This window comes from Enhydra lutris, unplaced genomic scaffold, assembly GCF_002288905.1.
Source record: "Enhydra lutris kenyoni isolate GAN:26980312 unplaced genomic scaffold, ASM228890v2 scaffoldscaffold46, whole genome shotgun sequence".
NCBI classification, from domain to species: Eukaryota; Metazoa; Chordata; class Mammalia; order Carnivora; family Mustelidae; genus Enhydra; species Enhydra lutris.
Window position 1 is genome coordinate 7,622,172 of NW_019154130.1, and position 17,753 is coordinate 7,639,924.

The 17,753-nt window shown below is 53.9% G+C and overlaps 1 protein-coding gene across 1 annotated transcript in view; it reads left to right on the plus strand.

The window, feature by feature from the left end:
* LOC111156476 (cut like homeobox 2) overlaps positions 1-17,753 on the plus strand; it is a 296,896-nt gene that overhangs the window by 266,898 nt on the left and 12,245 nt on the right. Inside the window, exons 9-18 of the mRNA XM_022517401.1 lie at positions 84-132; positions 3,620-3,724; positions 6,788-6,979; positions 7,082-7,140; positions 7,631-7,679; positions 7,770-7,869; positions 8,978-9,652; positions 10,511-10,612; positions 13,917-14,704; positions 15,681-15,840. Of these exons, the coding sequence (XP_022373109.1) occupies positions 84-132; positions 3,620-3,724; positions 6,788-6,979; positions 7,082-7,140; positions 7,631-7,679; positions 7,770-7,869; positions 8,978-9,652; positions 10,511-10,612; positions 13,917-14,704; positions 15,681-15,840 (2,279 nt within the window). The remainder of the gene's footprint in view (positions 1-83; positions 133-3,619; positions 3,725-6,787; positions 6,980-7,081; positions 7,141-7,630; positions 7,680-7,769; positions 7,870-8,977; positions 9,653-10,510; positions 10,613-13,916; positions 14,705-15,680; positions 15,841-17,753) is intronic.

A 17,753-nucleotide genomic window follows, 5' to 3' on the forward strand; every position in this document is an offset into this window, starting at 1 on the left:
AGGCAGGGGCTGGGGTTATCGGGGTAGGCAGGGGCCCAGGGGCTGCCAGAAGCCCTTCTCAGGATCTTCTTTTTCTGTCTCAGGGCAGATGAAGTCGGCCTGATCATGACCAACTTGGAGAAAGCTAATCAGGTGAGACGATGTATGCTAACATTCATTCTGCCCAGGGTTGGGGGCTCGGGCTGGAGTGGAGGGACTGAACCCAGCTGATAGCTGTTGGTATCATTGCCGTGGGCCATGCTGAGTGCTAGGGCCAGGAGGTGCCCGGGGCCCTGAGCTCCCGGAGGGAGGAGGAAGGGATGCTGATGGGACACTCAGAAATAGGGTGACCAGGAAGTAGCAGTCGGGGGGGGGACGCCTGACCCAGACTCAAGGGTCAGAGAAGGCATCATGGAGAAAGGGCGTGATGCTGAGATCTGATGAACAAATTGAAAACGGATGCCTGGATGGCATTCCAAGCCAGGGAACAGCCTGGGCGAAGGCCAGGAGGCCACCTACAGAGAACACGGTGCCTCCCCTGGTGGCTGTACCGGAGGCCTCCCCAACAGGAGGAAGGCGGCAAAGCAGTGACTGGTGAGCCTAGAGTGCAGGCCTAGCTGGGACATGGGTCTCTCCCAAGCAGACCAAGTGAGGAACCATATTCCACAGAGCCTGTGGTGGTGACAGGGGACAAACCCCTGCTGCTTCTTTCCCTCCCTCCCCACCGCCAGGTCTCCGGCAGCCTTCTCCCTTGATCCCAGCCCCACCAGCCAAGCACTGGGCAGACCCCAAACTTCAATGGGTTCCCCATCTTCTAGTCCCAGCCCAGGTCCTTGAAAGTCTATGAGCCTCTGCGAGTCCCCGTTTACACATATGTAAATGGGGTCCCGCACCCTGCCTTCTTCTGGCCTCAGACCTGTTGCCGTCTGGTGGGCAAAGCTGGCAAGAGCCTGAATGGAGGTGAAGTGTGGCCATGGGCTCCGGTCTGGAGTCTCTACCCACACCCGGCTCCCTGCAAACCTAGCAGCCAGGGTCATGGCCAAGCAGTGTGACAGCAAGTGGGTCACACTGGTCACAAGTGGGTCATTGCTCTGGAGGAGCACACTTTTCAGCCCAGGAGCCGTTCTCTGGAGGAAGGGCATTCCGGGCAGAAGGCACTGCAGGAGCAAAGGCCCAGAGGCATGGCTGTGCTGGCATAGGGGCAGGACCCTCCCACCTGCAGAGGAAACGTAGAAGGGGATAGCATTTTCAGGGTAATTTTTTGAATACATAATCCATTTACATCGTTCAAAACACAGAAAAGTTCATACTTGGGGAAATCCCATCTCCTTCCCCAACTCGGCTTGCCAGTTCCCCTCCCTTTGGCAGTCTCTCTTGTTTCTAAGGTCTCCTTGTAGAGCTCCATCCGCAAACTCATGAATATATGGATTTTTACCCCTTTTAAAAGCAAAAACTATAACATACTGTACCCACCCTCCTGAACCTTCTTTTTTCCACGTGTGTATCTTAGAACTCGTTCCATATCTGTATAGAAACAATTTATTCGTGGCCGTTGGTATTGCCCTACAGGGCCGCACTGCCATGTAACCTGGGGGGGCTTTCTGTGAAGGGGCAGAGAGGAACTATGCCCACCCCTTGGGTCTCTGTCACAGCCGATCCTTTTTCCCGTACGTGAAAACATAGACCGTATGCGAGCGGATGGATGTGGCTGGGTTCCAGAAAAACCTGGTACACAAACCAGGCATCCGGCTGCAGTTTGCCTGCCCATGGTCTAACCAGTCCCTGACTGGTGAAGACCATGGTATTTCCAGCTGTGTACCATCATCGTCAGTCCCGCAGGGAACACCCTGGCACAGACACTATTTCAGACCTGCATGAGCCAATAAATAGGATAAATTCTGAGAAGTGGAATTACTGGGCTGAGGATCTGTGCATTTTTATCTGACAGATGTGACCAAGCTGCCCAGTTTGCCCTCCCTGCAGCCAGTGAAGAGAGGGCCTGTTCCCCTGCAGCCTCGCTAGTACCGTGTGTCACCCAACTTTTGGATCTTCGCCAGTTTAATTGGCTTGAGGAAAGAGATCTTAGAGCGGTTTGAACAGGAAACAATTTTTTTAATGTTCATCTTCTCTGAGTATAAAAGTAAAACCTCGTTATAGAAAGTATGGAGAAGAAAATAAATGTCATCATATGAGGGTTTCTTTAATCTGTGTTAAGATTATCCAAAATGTGAACAAGAGGATTCTGGAGCAGAGCAGATCAGCGTTACTATTTACATAGTACATAGTATTTACTATTATTACTATTTACATAGTAATAACCCGGCCAGTTTGCCCAGCTCTTTCCCCTGGGGGTGACAATCAGTCATTGTCCTGCACGCACCAGGTTTCTTACTGGGGACAAGGAACTCCCAGATGTGAATCCAGGTGGTTATATAGGAGAGGGAGCTCTTTGAGAGGGAGAAAACTAGCTCCCTAGAGTCATGATGGACAGAAGGGCAAGGATCCTAGGTTTTTAGCATGTGGAATGCAAATATTTCTGTCCATGGGGGAGATAAGACTCGTAACTTTCTAGTAGCTATAAACCCAGCTTTCCAACCCAGGGGTTGTGTCCATGGCCGGGGTCTCCTCCCGCTTTGAAATGTAAACACATATCTTCAGAGAGGAAAATCTGCCGTTCTCACCAGCAGATGTCAGAAACTGACTTCTGGGCTTGTCATTTAGCCCCATCCTGTTTTAGTCAGATTTGCTTGGGAAGCCCCAACTGTGCAGAAACATCAAAGTATTTCTCTATACCCGCACACCCAAAGCCTTTCCCAAAACAAAACTTACTTGAGCCATTTCTGGAACAAGGCAGGATACTAGTAAGTGAACAAATCAATTTAAAAAAATTAATTAACCAAAATTAATTAATTAATTAATAAAATGTGAACATGGATGTGTGTGGGTCTCCATATGTGTGTGGTAGGCGTGGCATCTTGATTGCCAAGATCAGCGTGAAAGTTAACTATAATTGTTATGACCTGTGTCACCAGCTGAGGATAAAAATATAGTCACAGCTTTTTTCATTAAGTTAACCAACTATTGATACCTAAAATACCTAATGAGTTGTAATTTACCAGATCACTTGCTTTGCAAAACAAATCTATGAGGTAGTTCTTTTTATCATCCCCATTTTACAAATAGGGAAACTGAGGCTGGGCAGATGAAATCCCCTTCCCAAGGTCACACAACCAGGAAATGACAAAGTACAAATTTCTCTCAAAAGCCACAAGGCTACATTGTAACATTTGGAGGCTTCCTTCCAGGCTTTTTTCTTAGAAATTTTTGAGGAGTTAAGTTCCACCATAGACCGAGTTTGGTAAGCCGGCATCCCAATTTAGATGTATTTCATAGCCCCCATTTCACAAGAGGAAAACTGAGACCCAGGGAGACGAAGTGACTTGCCCAGGGGCCTGTCACAGCTCATGGGCTGGGAAACACTCTGCAGACACTCCATCCAGGTGGCACTAGGTGGCAGGGGAGCTGGAGACAAACACCATTTCTGCCTGAGGTGTGCAGGGCGATGGCAGAAGGCCAGGGTGGGATCCAGTGTGACCCTGCTCCCCTCTTAACCACATTCGCCTCCACCCTCCTCCCCCAGCGAGCTGAGGCTGCCCAGCGAGAGGTAGAAAGTCTTCGGGAACAACTCGCCTCGGTTAACAGCTCTATCCGCCTGGCCTGCTGCTCCCCCCAAGGACCCAGTGGGGTAAGGATGGTGCGGGAGCCAGAGGGAAAGGTTGGGAAAAGCCATGTTGGGGAGTATGAATATGTGGATGACATTTTGTGGATCAGTCATATACCTCTGTGTGAAATTAGGCACATGAAAGTGTGTGGATACAGTGGGCATAGCATCTTAATGAGGTCAGTGTATAGTTAACTATAATTACTATGACTTGCTTCACCAGTTGAAGGTCAAAATACAGCCACAGCTCTTTGCAAGCTCAAGCTTCCATGTGTGATTAATAGGAAGTCCAGCATCTTCCTTTGGAGGCTCTCCTTTACCCCAAATTGTCCAAGAATGCCAGCAACTTACTCAGGCCAAAGAGGACGGTTTCCATGGCCAGATGCCTGGCAAGACTGGGTGGGAGGGTAAGTTTGAGCTCTAGAGCAGCGGTGCAGTTCTGGTAGCTGCCACCAGGTGTCGCCATTGACCACTGGTTCTCAAGTCCTACAAAACCGCAGTAGGACCACTCAACCAAGATCTGAGGTAAACAGTCCTATCAGCCAGTTGGGTCCCAAAACATGCCAGCGTGATTCCAGTGGGCTTTCCCAAACAGCCACAGGCTACAAAGCACCAGTCTTTAGTCATCAATCCTGAGGTTCCTGTGTTAAGCCAGCTTAGCGCACCTTTCTCTTTCCTCATGGTTGGGGCCGCCTGAGGTCCTGGGGTCAGAGGGATTTCAGTCAGAGTCACCCCAATCGACCCCTTTGTCCTGTGTTAAGAGTCTTCATTGCGGAGCACCTGGCTCTCAGTCGAGCACGCAACTTGATCTCACAGTCATGAGTTCAAGGCCCCACATTGGGTGTGGAGCCTACTTTAAAAAAAAAAAAAAAAAGTCGCCATTGCTCCTCTCCCAGGAACCCTTGGGTTCCTTATGTCAGCTGGTCCACCTTCTTTCCAGATCGGTGCATACCAAGGGATTCGATTCCCGATTCCTTACATGACAACAGGCCTGCTCCAGGGTGATTTGCTGCCTCCCCGCACACACCTGAAGTGGCCAGCATATGTTTCACCCCACCGGACTCCCTGAAACACTGACCACTGTGCCCGTATCGGTCTTTCTGTTTCAGTGTCGGACTGTGTCTCCCCTGACGTGTGTCACCATGAATGTGTTTATCTGTTTGTGGCCTTTGGGCAGATAACTGTATCCTTAATCTAACTGTGACTCAGTTTCCTCACCTGAAAAGTAAGACCTACCTTATAGGGCTGTTGAGAGGATTATATGTAAAGTACCTAAAATGGTTCTTGGCTTATAGTCTGAGGTGGTTTTGCCCACATCGCATGTGATGCGCACACATGACTCTGTGTGTCACGGTGACATGTCCATGTGCACACATCTCTTTGGTGCCCAGATATTTCTGTGTATCTGCGTGTCAGCACGAGTACTCCAGCAGGTACATGTATCAGGGTGTGCTGTGTGTGTGTCTGTGTCCCAGGAGGCAGTGTGTGTAGACGTCAGTGTGCCTGGATAGCAGCACAACACAACAAGCGAGAGCGAGAAAGACCAAGAGAAAGAGGGCTCCTGGGGTCGCCTTAGACGGAATTTACCGATGGTTCTTAATTAACCCCTGTGGAACCCGGTAAATGCCTGTGCTAATCAGCCACGGGGAATTTTGCTGGTTTGGGGGGTAAGTTTTTCTGAGCATCACAGTGGCGCTCGATGCTAATTAATTTAATGTGTTAATGGCATCCGCTTCCTGTTTTAATTGGCATTTATCTCCCTGGAAGAATAGCCGGTATTGGTAGTGGTAGGCTGTGTTTTCTGCTCCGTTTTGTTTTTTGTAAGGCTTCTTAGATTCATTTGCAACTGCTTAGGACAAGCCTGACTTCAGGTCCTCTCAAACATAAACTTCTTCTTCATCCAGGACAAAGGGACCATTTCCTAAAACCTGGAGAAGCCATGGGGCTTGGGGCTAGGGGCAAATTAGGAAGAGAAAGGAACCACCGCTCACATGGCCTATGGCTGTGGGGTCTCAGGTCTAATCCTGAGGGGTCTGCCTGGAATGAGTGGAAATGCCTCCCTGGGATAGGACCTGTGCCTAATTTAGAAACCTAAACCTTGATCTTGATGTTCTCTCAGCTGGGAACACCCAATCCCTACCCTTTCCTCACCAGACTACTTCCCTTTTTTTTTGTCCTTTCATAACAGAGGTTTTATTGAAATATATGTATAAGGACACATGTGCATATCCTAAGTGTACAGCATGTTGAATTTTTCAGAGATGCCATAACCAGTGTCCAGATCAGCAGGTAGAATGTCCCCAGCCCTCAGAATGTCCCCCTCGGGTCCCCATCCGGGACCTACTCCCCAAGGGAGACACTCTCCTGACTCTTAACCACACAGCTGGGTTTTGCCTGCTTTTGTATCTGGTCAGAGTCAGATCCCGCACACACGCTTTGCGGTCTGGCTCCTTTCCCTTCATATTCTGAGAGCCTGGTCTGTGCTGTGTTAGTAGTCGTGGATTATCCGTTTTCAGAGCTGTAGCGTTCTCCGTGGTGTGGGTGTGCCGCAACCCGATCCTCCCTTCTCTCACTGGAGGGCATCTGGTGGCCAGAGGAGGGTTTCCGGCTTGGGGCTATGACAGATAGGGCTGCTACAACCGTTAGCTTGGTGTTCGCATGTGTGCCTTGTGCGTGGTTCCTGCTTCCCCCCCACATATGCACCAGGCAGAAGTGCACATATCCACCCTTAGCGGACGCTGCCAAGCAGTTTTCCAAGTCACTAACTTGTTCTTGAACTTCTTCACAGTTAAGACACATCTGCCTCCAGAAAATCTTCCCTACCCACTCTCCCCCCGCACCCCAGTTTGAATACTAGAGGGAAGGCATCTGGGCTGGTAGAACTGGCCTGAGCAAAGGCTCAGAGACAGGAGGAGGAAAGCCAGAGCCTGGAAAGGCTGAGTCACTCCAGGGAGCACAGCACCAGGGGTGGGGGAGGATGCCATGGATGGATTTCCCCTTTTGTCTGGGATTCGGGGGTGGGGAAGTCAGCCCTCCGGCCCCCTGCCCCACACTTCTTAGCCCCTCAAAGCCCCACTTTTTCTTCAGGATAAGGTGAACTTCGCGCTGTGCTCGGGCCCCCGGCTTGAAGCCGCGCTGGCCTCCAAGGATCGGGAGATCCTGCGGCTGCTGAAGGACGTGCAGCACCTCCAGAACTCTCTGCAGGAACTGGAGGAGACCTCGGCCAACCAGATCGCGGACCTGGAGCGGCAACTCACGGCTAAGTCCGAGGCCATAGAAGTAGGTCTTGGGAGAGGAGGTGTGCAGACAGGAGACGGGCGGGGCGTCCCCCGGGCAGAAGGACGTGGGCCAGCCTGAATCCATCTTTGCTTTCTCCTCTAGAAGCTGGAAGAGAAGCTCCAGGCACAGTCTGACTATGAAGAAATTAAAACAGAGCTGAGGTACCATGGGGAGTGGGGCCCCCCCACCCCCAGCCCTTTTCCTGGGTGAGGAAGGGCCCTGGACATAGTTCATGATCTTCCTTCCTCCCACCACACCCCACTTGGTGATACCCCTGTCCCTCCCCCAGGGCAGCCTGGGTCTCAGAACTGAACCACACGTGGTTCTTTGCCCTCCAGAGCCACCTATCCGAGAACTTGCAAGGTGGCTCATGGCCCTTGTGGGAACTGGCAGGATGGTACTTGCACTGGATGAGCTCAGGCCCGCCCGCGGGGGTTGGTTAGGGCAGCACCCCTCCAGCTATCACTGGAGCGGGCTCACAGCCTGCTACCTGAGCCTGTGGTTGACCCGGGGGCAGTGTTCCGTGGGGCCCCTGTGGTGGGGCCGTTGTTCTCAGTCAGGGAAGAGGAGCTAGAGGAAGTACCTCTCAGACCTCCCCCTCAAGCGCCACGAACCTGACTGGTCTTGGACTCTCTGCGCTTTCTCTGGCAGCATCCTGAAAGCCATGAAGTTGGCCTCCAGCTCCTGCAGCCTCCCGCAGGTGAGCTTTTCGCCACTGTCCCTGCAGTGCAGGCTGCCCTCGGGCCTTCTGCCACCCTCGCCCTCTCAGCCCAGCCTCTTGTCTCCTCAGGGCATGGCCAAGCCCGAAGACTCATTGCTCATGGCAAAGGAGGCCTTCTTCCCCACGCAGAAATTCCTTCTGGAAAAGCCCGGTCTTCTGGCCAGCCCTGGTAGGGGAGACGGGATGCTCTTGGGGCCAAGGGACTATGATAGGGGCTGCCCGTGGGCCTCTGGCCTTCTCTAAGCCCACACACCACTGCCTCCTGTGTGGGCAGGAGAGGGATGGAGGAAAGGGGTGCACATTGAATGGGCGGCTGTGTGGTGGTGCTGAGCTGCGGGTTCCCCCAGGTGAAGCCAGCTGGCAGCGCCCCCCCACCCCGAGTGTCCACACACACCTACCCCACACAGCTCACTCAGGCCCTCCCAAGAACCCTCCACAAAGGCTTCATTCATCCCCAAGTCTCGATGAGCAGCGGGAAGAAGTCACAGGGCATGAGGAGGGCATTCCCATTGTAACCCCCGCAGACATTGCTCTCTACCCAAATCACCTTCGCTGCTCAGGCCTTCTCCCCACACAGTGGCTCCATGACCTTACAGCTCTGTGGCCCCGGCCAAGACTCTCTGTGCTGCCTCTGTTTCCTCATCTGTGAAATGGGGGCAATAACAGATCTACTCCGTGGGTGCTATTCACCTGGGTAATGTAAGCACGTAGGACGTGTAGGAAGAGGAGGGCTGCAAGGTGGGCGGGGGCCAGGAGTGCACATCCTGCCTCAGTGGGCATTGGTCCCAACGCACCACCCAGGGGCCAGGGGCTGGCCCGGAACAAGTGCTCAGTGCATGTTAATGTAGGAGGGAAGGGTCCCCCAGGACTGGCATGTGGGCCAGGCCTGCACAGATGGGGATTTGAGGGTCAGAAAAGGAGCTCTTAGTACTGCTGGATGCCCAAAGCACTTCTCTCCCCTTCCCCACCTGCCCTCTCCTCCCCTCTCCTCTCCCTGAATTGCTCTCTCATGTATGTGTCTCTCTACCTCCCACTTTCTGTCTCTTTGTTCCTCTGTCTCTTTCTGCCTCTCATTCTGTCTCTGCCTCTGTCTGTGTCTCCCTGGTTTCTTGTTTGCCTGGTGTATGCCTGGTTTCTTGTTTCTCTCTGCCTCTCTGTCTCCCTGTGTCCGTTTCTCTGGTATCTTTCTCACTCTCTGTCACTCTCAATATTTCTCTCCCTGTCTCTCTCTCTATCTCTCCTTTCTTCCTCCATCTGTCTGTCTCTTGACATTATAGAAGAGGACCCTTCGGAGGACGATTCCATCAAGGACTCTCTGGGCACGGAGCAGTCCTACCCATCCCCTCCGCAGCTCCCGCCACCACCAGGGCCCGAAGACCCCCTATCCCCCAGCCCTGGGCAGCCCCTGCTGGGTCCTGGCCTGGGCCCCGATGGCCCAAGGACTTTCTCACTGTCCCCCTTCCCCAGCTTGGCCTCTGGGGACAGACTAGCAGGGGACACACTGCTGTCCAAGCACATGATGCCCCCGGCCACCTTCAAGGGGGAGGCAGGCGGCCTGCTGGTGTTCCCCCCGGCCTTCTACGGTGCCAAGCCCCCCACGGCTCCTGCCACCCCTGCTCCTGGCCCCGAGCCACCTGGGGCCCCCGAGCCAGTGGACGGGGTTGGGAGCAGCGCAGCCGGGGCAGGGGCCGGAGCCGAGGAGGAGCAGCTGGACACGGCGGAGATCGCATTCCAGGTGAAGGAGCAGCTGCTCAAACACAACATCGGGCAGCGAGTGTTCGGCCACTATGTGCTGGGGCTGTCACAGGGCTCGGTCAGCGAGATCCTGGCCCGGCCCAAGCCCTGGCGCAAGCTCACGGTGAAGGGCAAGGAGCCCTTCATCAAGATGAAGCAGTTCCTGTCAGATGAGCAGAACGTGCTGGCTCTGAGGACCATCCAGGTGCGGCAGCGAGGTGAGGGCCTGTCCCAGGGCACAGGGGCCGAGGGCACAGGCTCCGGGCTCAGAGCCGGACTCTGCCACCTCTCAGCTGTGTCACCCGGGGCAAGTGACTTTACCACTCTGTGCCTCAGTTTCGCCTTCTATAGAACAAGGAAATATATCCCCTCTCCCTTCTTCCTGGGGCCTGTGGCTACCCCTTGCTCCCAACTTGGCCCTAGTGGGACAACTCAGGCTGATCATGGTGGGAGAAGGCTGGGCCAGGGGCTGCCCTGGCAGGTAGGAACTTCCTGAGGACCTCCAAGCAGGTAGGAACTTCCTGAGGACCTCCAAGCCTCAGCTCACCCATCCGTGAAATGGTCTGGTTCCTTCCAATCTTGCCAGACTTGACTTTTAGGGTATCCTATGTGAATGGCCCAAGGTTTGACCTCCCAAACACACCTGAGTTTGAGTTCCAGCTCTGCCATTCACGCACTAGGTGACCTGGGACAGCTGACTTTAGTTTCTGTGCCTCAGTTTCCCCATCCATCCCCATCTGTCAGGCACCTCTGAGGGTTAAATGAGTAGAAATCATTCAGCACGCCCCCAAAACCTAGTACCTGCTTGAGAACTGTTAGCTGTGGTGGCCATCGTTGTTGTCACCATTATGATTGATATTATTATTATTAGTTCAAGCCAAAATCATTTGTAGATTCAGCCTGTCACACAGACTGGCTAAGTAGTGGTCTTGCCACCGAGGTCTGGCCCTCCCTTTCCCAGCCCTGGCCCTGGAGCCCCTGAGGGAGGAAGGGACCCACCCTTCACCCTGCCCAGCTCAAGGGACTGACCCACAGCAGGCAGGTCTCCACAACAGATGCCCCCTTGCCTCCCCCAGGCAGTATCACCCCAAGAATCCGCACACCCGAGACAGGCTCGGATGACGCCATCAAGAGCATCCTGGAACAGGCCAAGAAGGAGATCGAGTCCCAGAAGGGGGGTGAGTGTCACTGCCCCAGGCGAGGCCTGAGGCCTCCAGGACCTGCCCTGAGCAGGAGGTGAGCCCTTGCCCGCCTTCATCCACCACAGCCGGGATTCCAAGCAGGTCAGAACCTCTTCACCAACCAGCCTGCAGCCATGTGAGGCCTGGAAGGCACCGGGTCCCTGTTAGTGTGGGAGCCACTAGCCATGTGTGACTATTTCCACTCAAATTACTGGAAATTAACTAAAATTACAGCTTCAGTTTTCTGCACAGTGACGAGTGGCAGCTGTATGGGACAGCCCAGCTACTGCCACCACCCCAGTCTGGATTGTCCCGGTGGCTTCGACTTTGAAGAGACATGGTGATCCGTAATCCCACAGGAACTCTGTCAAAAGTCACAGGTCCGCAGTCAGCCTCACGGGGCAGCAGGGCCGCGTTCCTTCTGGAGGCTCCAGGGGAGAATCCATTTCCTTACCGTTTCCAGCTTCTAGAGGCGCCCACAGTCCTTCCCCTGTGGCCCCTCCTGCATCCTCAAGGCCAGCAGCATAGCAATTTCCGCTCTGCCTCTGATCTTCCTGTTTCCCTCTCACAAGCACCCCTGTGATGATGTGTGGCCAGCCCATGTAGCCCAGGATCGTCTCCCATCTCAAGATCCTTAACTTGATCCATCTGCAGAATCCTCTTTGTCATGTGAAGTAGCATAGTTTGGGCCCAGGGATAGGGATACCATTGGGACCCCATTATTCAGCCAAACAGAGTGTACTTTCTCCAGCAGCCCCTCAAACACAGGATCCCCCAGGGCTCCCCCCACCAGGCCCTCTGACTTTCCTACCGTTCCTAGATGAGTTAGTCCATTCCTGGAAGTTCCACCAACACCCAAAACACCCCCTCTCCAGGCCACACCTCTCAAGAGTTCCAGAGCCCTACACCAACTGCTAGCTGGACATATCCACCAGGGTCCCCCAATGGCATCTCAGACTCAGCGTATCTGAGATGGAACTTACTGTCTTCCCTTACCCCTCACTCACTCCCCATAACCACCAGCTCAAGTCTGGGAACCTGTCACAGATGGTGCCTGGCACCCAGGTGGGGTGAGCGGCTCTCCTTGACTGCCATCATCTTCACTTGCTGGAACTGTCTCACTAGCCTCTTCACTGGTCTTACCAATGATATTCTAGGTCCCAGTGTAGCCCATTCTCCACAGAGGCCAGAGGGATCTTTCTAGAGCAGACAAATGGTCATGTCACTACTCCCCTTCCACAGCTCCCCATTCCCCTAAGATAAAAACGCCAACTCCTCAACAAGGCCCCAGACCCTAAGGTCTTGACTTTTCCTGACTCCCTATACCTCTCGAACGAACTGCTTATAGCCACGTCCACTCTCATGCTGTTCCCTGTGCCCCTAATGCCATCCTCACCCCTGGCCAACTCCTGCTCATTCTCAACAGTTCAACTCAGAAGTCGCCTCGTCTAGGAAACCCCCCACCCCCATCCAGATGGATTGGATACTGACCCTCCTTGGATTCCCCGTAATCACCTACATTTCTTGATGCAATGCAGCCAGAGTGGCCGGGCTGCAAATTTTGCCTCTTCTGTTTATTAGCCGTGTGACCTTGGGCAAGTTTCTTAGCCTCTCTGTGCCTCGATTTTCTCATATTTAAAATGGGCACAATATCAGTACTCCTTTCTTAAGGTTGTATAAGGTCAAATGAAATCAGTCCTGACAAGCACTCAGCCTGGAGGCCTGGCATGTAGAAGGTGCCCCTGAAAATGTAGCTATCATTACAGGTAATGTTACATTTTTCTATCTGTTGTTACATTTGTTCAAGTTACAAATACTTCTGCTGATACGTCTGTCCCTCCTACCCATCTGTCAGAGGGCTTTTTGCCGCAAGGGGCGGAGTGGCCTCCCTCCTGCTCCCAGCACTGCTGCTGACTTTGAACCTGATGCTGGCTTTCACGTTCCCACTTTGTGGTGTCTGCTGCCCCTTGGTGGCAAATCGCGGAGCAAACTGTCCCGATTCCCCAGCGTCTGAATGTGGCTGGGAGCCAAGTGTTCAGCAAGGGCCCGTCCTCCTGCCAGGTCCCTGGGAGGGACGGAGGAGCCCGCCCCAGGACCCTACACTGCCCCACCCAAATAATCCTCTGAGGCCCTGCTGTGTACAGCTGATTTCTTTATTGAGCTCCTGTGCAGGAGAGGCAGTCATTCCATAAACATTGGCTAAGCATCTCCTGCATACTGGACATGAGGTACAGCTGCGGACAAGACACAGTACTGGAGTGTAAAGAACCATGAGAAACAGATTCATCAAACTCTCCCACTAAATAAACGGGACAGCTGAGAGCAGAGAGGGGGAGACATGCTCGCAGTTGCACAGAGACCAAGGGAGAACCCAGGTCTCCTGACTCCCTGTACAGTACGCTCCCACAGGCGGGGGTGGGGGGTGTCAGAAAGAAGACAGCAGAGAAATCAAAAAGGCAATATCAGGGGGCGCCTGGGTAGCTCAATTGGTTAAGCGTCCGGCTCTTGATTTGGGGCTCAGCTCATGATCTCTGAGTAGTGAGATGGAGCCTGCTTAAGATTCTCTCTCCCCCTGCCCCTCCCCGCCCATGCACAGTCTCTGTCTCTAAAAACTAGTAATAATAAGACAAAAATATCGGGCAACATCACAGCAGAGTGGGCCAGCCAGGGGGGTTTCCATTCAGGGTCTCTGAAGAGGTAGCAAGAGACAGAAACGTCCGGGTGATTGCTCCACACCCCTGACAAGAGTGGATGCTACGCAGAGAGCACGGAGCAGCCCCCAGGGAGGACAAGAGCATGCTGACTGCTAACTCGAGAGCTCCACTCTCGGAATTGAAGAAAAACTACCCAGGATGGGGGCAGAGATTTATATACAAGCTGTTCCTTTATCAGGGTTCACAACAGTGACCAACTAGAAACAGCATGAGTGTCCCGCAGTGGGGGATCAGGTAAACACAGCAGAGAATATCCCTTCAAGTGGCAGAGGCAGCCGTGAGAGGTAGAACTTTGAGTCATGAGAAAACATGCTCATGTTGATACTAAGTGGGGATGCGCCAGGCTGCGATCCCACATCAAGCGTGATCTCCCCGTGTGCGAGATTAGAAAGCAGAGCAGAAGGCAATACGTGAGGCTATTCCGTGTGATTGCCTTTGGCAGAGAGATTAACTTCATTTAACCACTTCGCTGCAGTATCTTCACAGTATCTCCAAAGCATGCTTTGACTGATGCTGTGAACACCTTTGCCCGTCAAGCCATGCCCTGACCGTGGGCCTCTGACCACCCTGTGTCATCCTTCCGACAGGTGAGCCCAAGAACGCGACAGCCCCACTCAGCATCACCAACGGCACAGCCCCCGCCAGCACGTCAGAAGATGCCATCAAGAACATTCTGGAGCAAGCACGCCGCGAGATGCAGGCACAACAGCAGGCACTGCTGGAGATGGAGGCCGGGCCCCGGGGCCGCTCCGTCCCTCCCTCGCCCCCAGAGCGGCCCTCACTGGCTGCTGTGAGCCAGAATGGGGCCCCGACCTACGTCAAGCAGGAGGACAGCAGTGGCGGTGGTGGCGGGGGAACCAGCAGTAGTGCCACACAGACGTCCCTCACAGTCCTGTCCCCCGCGGCCTTCGTCCAGAGCATCATCCGGAAAGTCAAGTCGGAGATCGGAGACGCCGGCTACTTTGACCACCACTGGGCCTCGGACCGTGGCCTGCTCAGCCGCCCCTATGCCTCCGTCTCGCCCTCCCTGTCCTCCTCCTCCTCCAGCTACTCTGGACAGCCCAACGGGAGGGCCTGGCCCCGTGGGGATGAGGCCCCCGCAGCCCCTGAAGACGAGTCGGCGGGGGGCGAGGAGGAGCCCCCCAGGGTGGGCGAGCTGAAGTCTGAAGGGGGCGTCCCCGAGGCAGGCAGCGGTGGGCGGCTGGCCTACTACCCCACGTACGTGCCCCGCACGCTGAAGCCCACCGTGCCACCCCTGACCCCCGAGCAGTACGAGCTTTACATGTACCGGGAGGTGGACACCCTGGAGCTGACGCGCCAGGTCAAGGAGAAGCTAGCCAAGAACGGAATCTGCCAGAGGATCTTTGGGGAGAAGGTGAAGACAGTGGGGCCCACCCCCAAGGAGCTCAGGGGGCCATGGGGCCCATGGGACCTGGGGAGGGAGGACTGCCTGAGGACCCAGCCCCCAGCGCTTGTGGTCTGGAAAGAGAGGTTGTGTGTATGAACAGGAGCAAGGCAAAAGCAGGATTCGAACCCAGGTCTGCCTGACCCAGACCCTTTTTCCTGCATCCACCTGTCTCTGGGTCCTGTGGGAAGAGAGCCATAGGCAGGACTGACATTCAGTCCTGTGGTTGTTCAAGCAGTGAAATGTTTCTGTCTGGTTAGGAATAGCTACTTACCTCCCGTCCTCCAGAACCCTCCATCCCTCCCAATGATCTGCCCACTAAAGGGTTAAGGCTCAGCCCAGCAAAGGGTGCCCTGCAGTGCCAGTGATTAAGTAGTTTTTTTTTTTTTTTAAGATTTTATTTATTTATTTATTTATTTATTTGACAGAGAGAGATCACAGTAGGCAGAGAGGCAGGCAGAGAGAGAGAGGAGGAAGCAGGCTCCCCGCTGAGCAGGGAGCCCGATGCGGGGCTTGATCCCAGGACCCTGGGATCATGACCTGAGCCGAAGGCAGAGGCTTAACCCACTGAGCCACCCAGGCACCCCGGTTAAGTAGTTTTTAACAGCGCCTCTGCCCACAGCAGAGGAGCAGGAAAAGGGTCAGGTGAGCCAAGAGATAGGAGTGACCTAAGTGGAAGCACAGGAGGACTCCCTGGAGGAGGAGGCTTTTGAGGGCTCTTAAAGTCAGGAAGGATTCTTACATGCAGGGATATCTGGAAGGGCACTGCTGATGGGGGGCGTGGCCCAGGCACACCGCAGGCACCTGGGATATGAAGAACAATCAAGGCAGCCCTGGTCTCCCAGAGAATCAGAGTGAACAGTGGTCTCTACAGAGGGAGGGAGGGGAGGCCCGGGGATGGCCCAGGAGCCTGCCTCCCTACCCTTCCTGCCCCACCCATCCCCAGGTGCTGGGCCTGTCCCAGGGCAGCGTGAGCGACATGCTGTCCCGGCCGAAGCCCTGGAGCAAGCTGACGCAGAAGGGGCGAGAGCCCTTCATCCGCATGCAGCTGTGGCTCTCGGACCAGCTCGGCCAGGCCGTCAGCCAGCAGCCCAGCGCCTCCCAGGGTGAGTGTGGTCGGGGCCCTCTCGCAGGATGCTGCCTGCCCCCCAGAACTGCCATTCCCAGCGGCCATTACTTCTCTCTGGAAGACAGCAGGGCCATCCTTCCTCCAACCAGAGGAATGCCCTCTGTTGGTGGTTTAGACTCTATGCCTAGAGCAAGTGGAGGGAATACTTAGCATGTGGAGCCGGGGCCGCGCCCTCCCATCCCCTGACCAGAATCACTGATTGATCTCTTTTTCCCATCGAGGCAACACGCAGCCTCAGAAGACTTAGCACAGAGATTTGGGCTGTTACCCGTCCATTAGTGAAGCACAGGCAGGGTGGGGTCTGAACGTTGCCCAGGTGAGGAAACTGAGGCTCGGAGAGTTGCCCAACGTCACAGACATAGATGGCAGCATGGAGTCTGGGGAGGGACTCTAGGAAGCCCACGCTCCCTCCCTTGCAGCGCCCAGTGGGCAAGTCAGTTGGAGTCGGATGAAGTGCAGGGATCAACAAGAAACATGATGTCAGACAACAAAGCATCCCAGGCGATGGTGTTTATAGCAGAAGTTCATGGCCAGAAGATAAGACAGCACACTGTTGCCGCATTGGCTACAAGCCTGTGCATTAAAATGTCAAAAAGAGGGACACCTGACTGCTTCCATCGGTAGAGCGTGTGACTCTTGATCTCAGGGTCATGAGTTCAAGCCCCATGTTGGGCATAGAGCTTACTGGAGGGAAAAAAAAAAGTCAAAAAGAGCCACCACTCTCCAGCCTGGGAAGAGGGGTTCCGTGGGGGAGGAGAGGGCTCTGGCTGTCTCTGTGGCTTTTTGTCTTTAAAAGAAACACGGAGATTTGAAGCAAATAAGGGCGTATTAACATCTATTAAGGGCATGGACCCGGGGAAGGGAAGGGGGATTGATGTTTTCTTTTCAGCATATTTCTATACTTTGAAATATTTTATATTTATAATTTTTGATTGAAAAACCCTGCTCCATGAGGCAGTTGTGAGACTGATGCTGCCGTTCTAATGACAGCTGTCGTTGGTCACACCCAAGTCTGGGCACTTGCAGTAGCTTCTTTAATCCTCACATCAGTCTTCACTGGAGGAATTATTTGTCAGTCCCACCTTCCAGAAGAAGAAACGGACGGTCTGAGTAGTACAAGGATGTGCCCAAGGTCACTGGCCAGTTAGTGGCAGAGCAAGGATCAGAACGCAAGGCTTTCAGCCATTAGGGTCCCTAGGAGTGCCTACCCCAGAGCCCATAGCTGTGAAAGAGTTCTCATCCCTGTGTCATGTTGTGTTGTAAAACTCATATCACGTAAAATTTACCATTTGAACCACTTCAAAAGTGTACAATTTAGTGGCATGTAGTGCATTCAAAAATTTGTGCAACCCCCAGCTCTCCAGCACCCCAGGACATTCTTAGCTCCCCAAAAGGAACCCTGTGTGCATTAATCAGTCGTGCCCACCCAGCCCTCCCCCAGGCTCAGGAACCACCAGCCTGCTTCCTGTCAGTGTGGATTTGCCTCTGCTGGCCATTCAGGTCAATGGAATCGTACGCTGTGCAGCCTTTTGTGTCTGGCTTCTTTCACCGAACATCATGTTCTCCAAGCTCATCCCTGTTGTAACCTGTCTCAGTACTTCCTGTTTGTGGCCGAATAATATGTCCATGTGTGGCTAGGCCGCTTTTGGCTACTGTGAATAATGCTGCTGTGAACTTCACGTACCTGTTTTGAATACCTGTTTTTGATTCCTTTGGATACATACCTCAGAGTGGAATTTCTAGGTCGCGTGATAATTCTGTAACTTACTGAGGACCTTCCAAACTGTGACCCATAGTGACCGCAAACGCACCATTTTACACCCCAGGCAGCAGTGGGGGGGGAGGAGGTCCTATTTCTTTCCATCCTCGCCAGCACCTGCCATTCTCCGT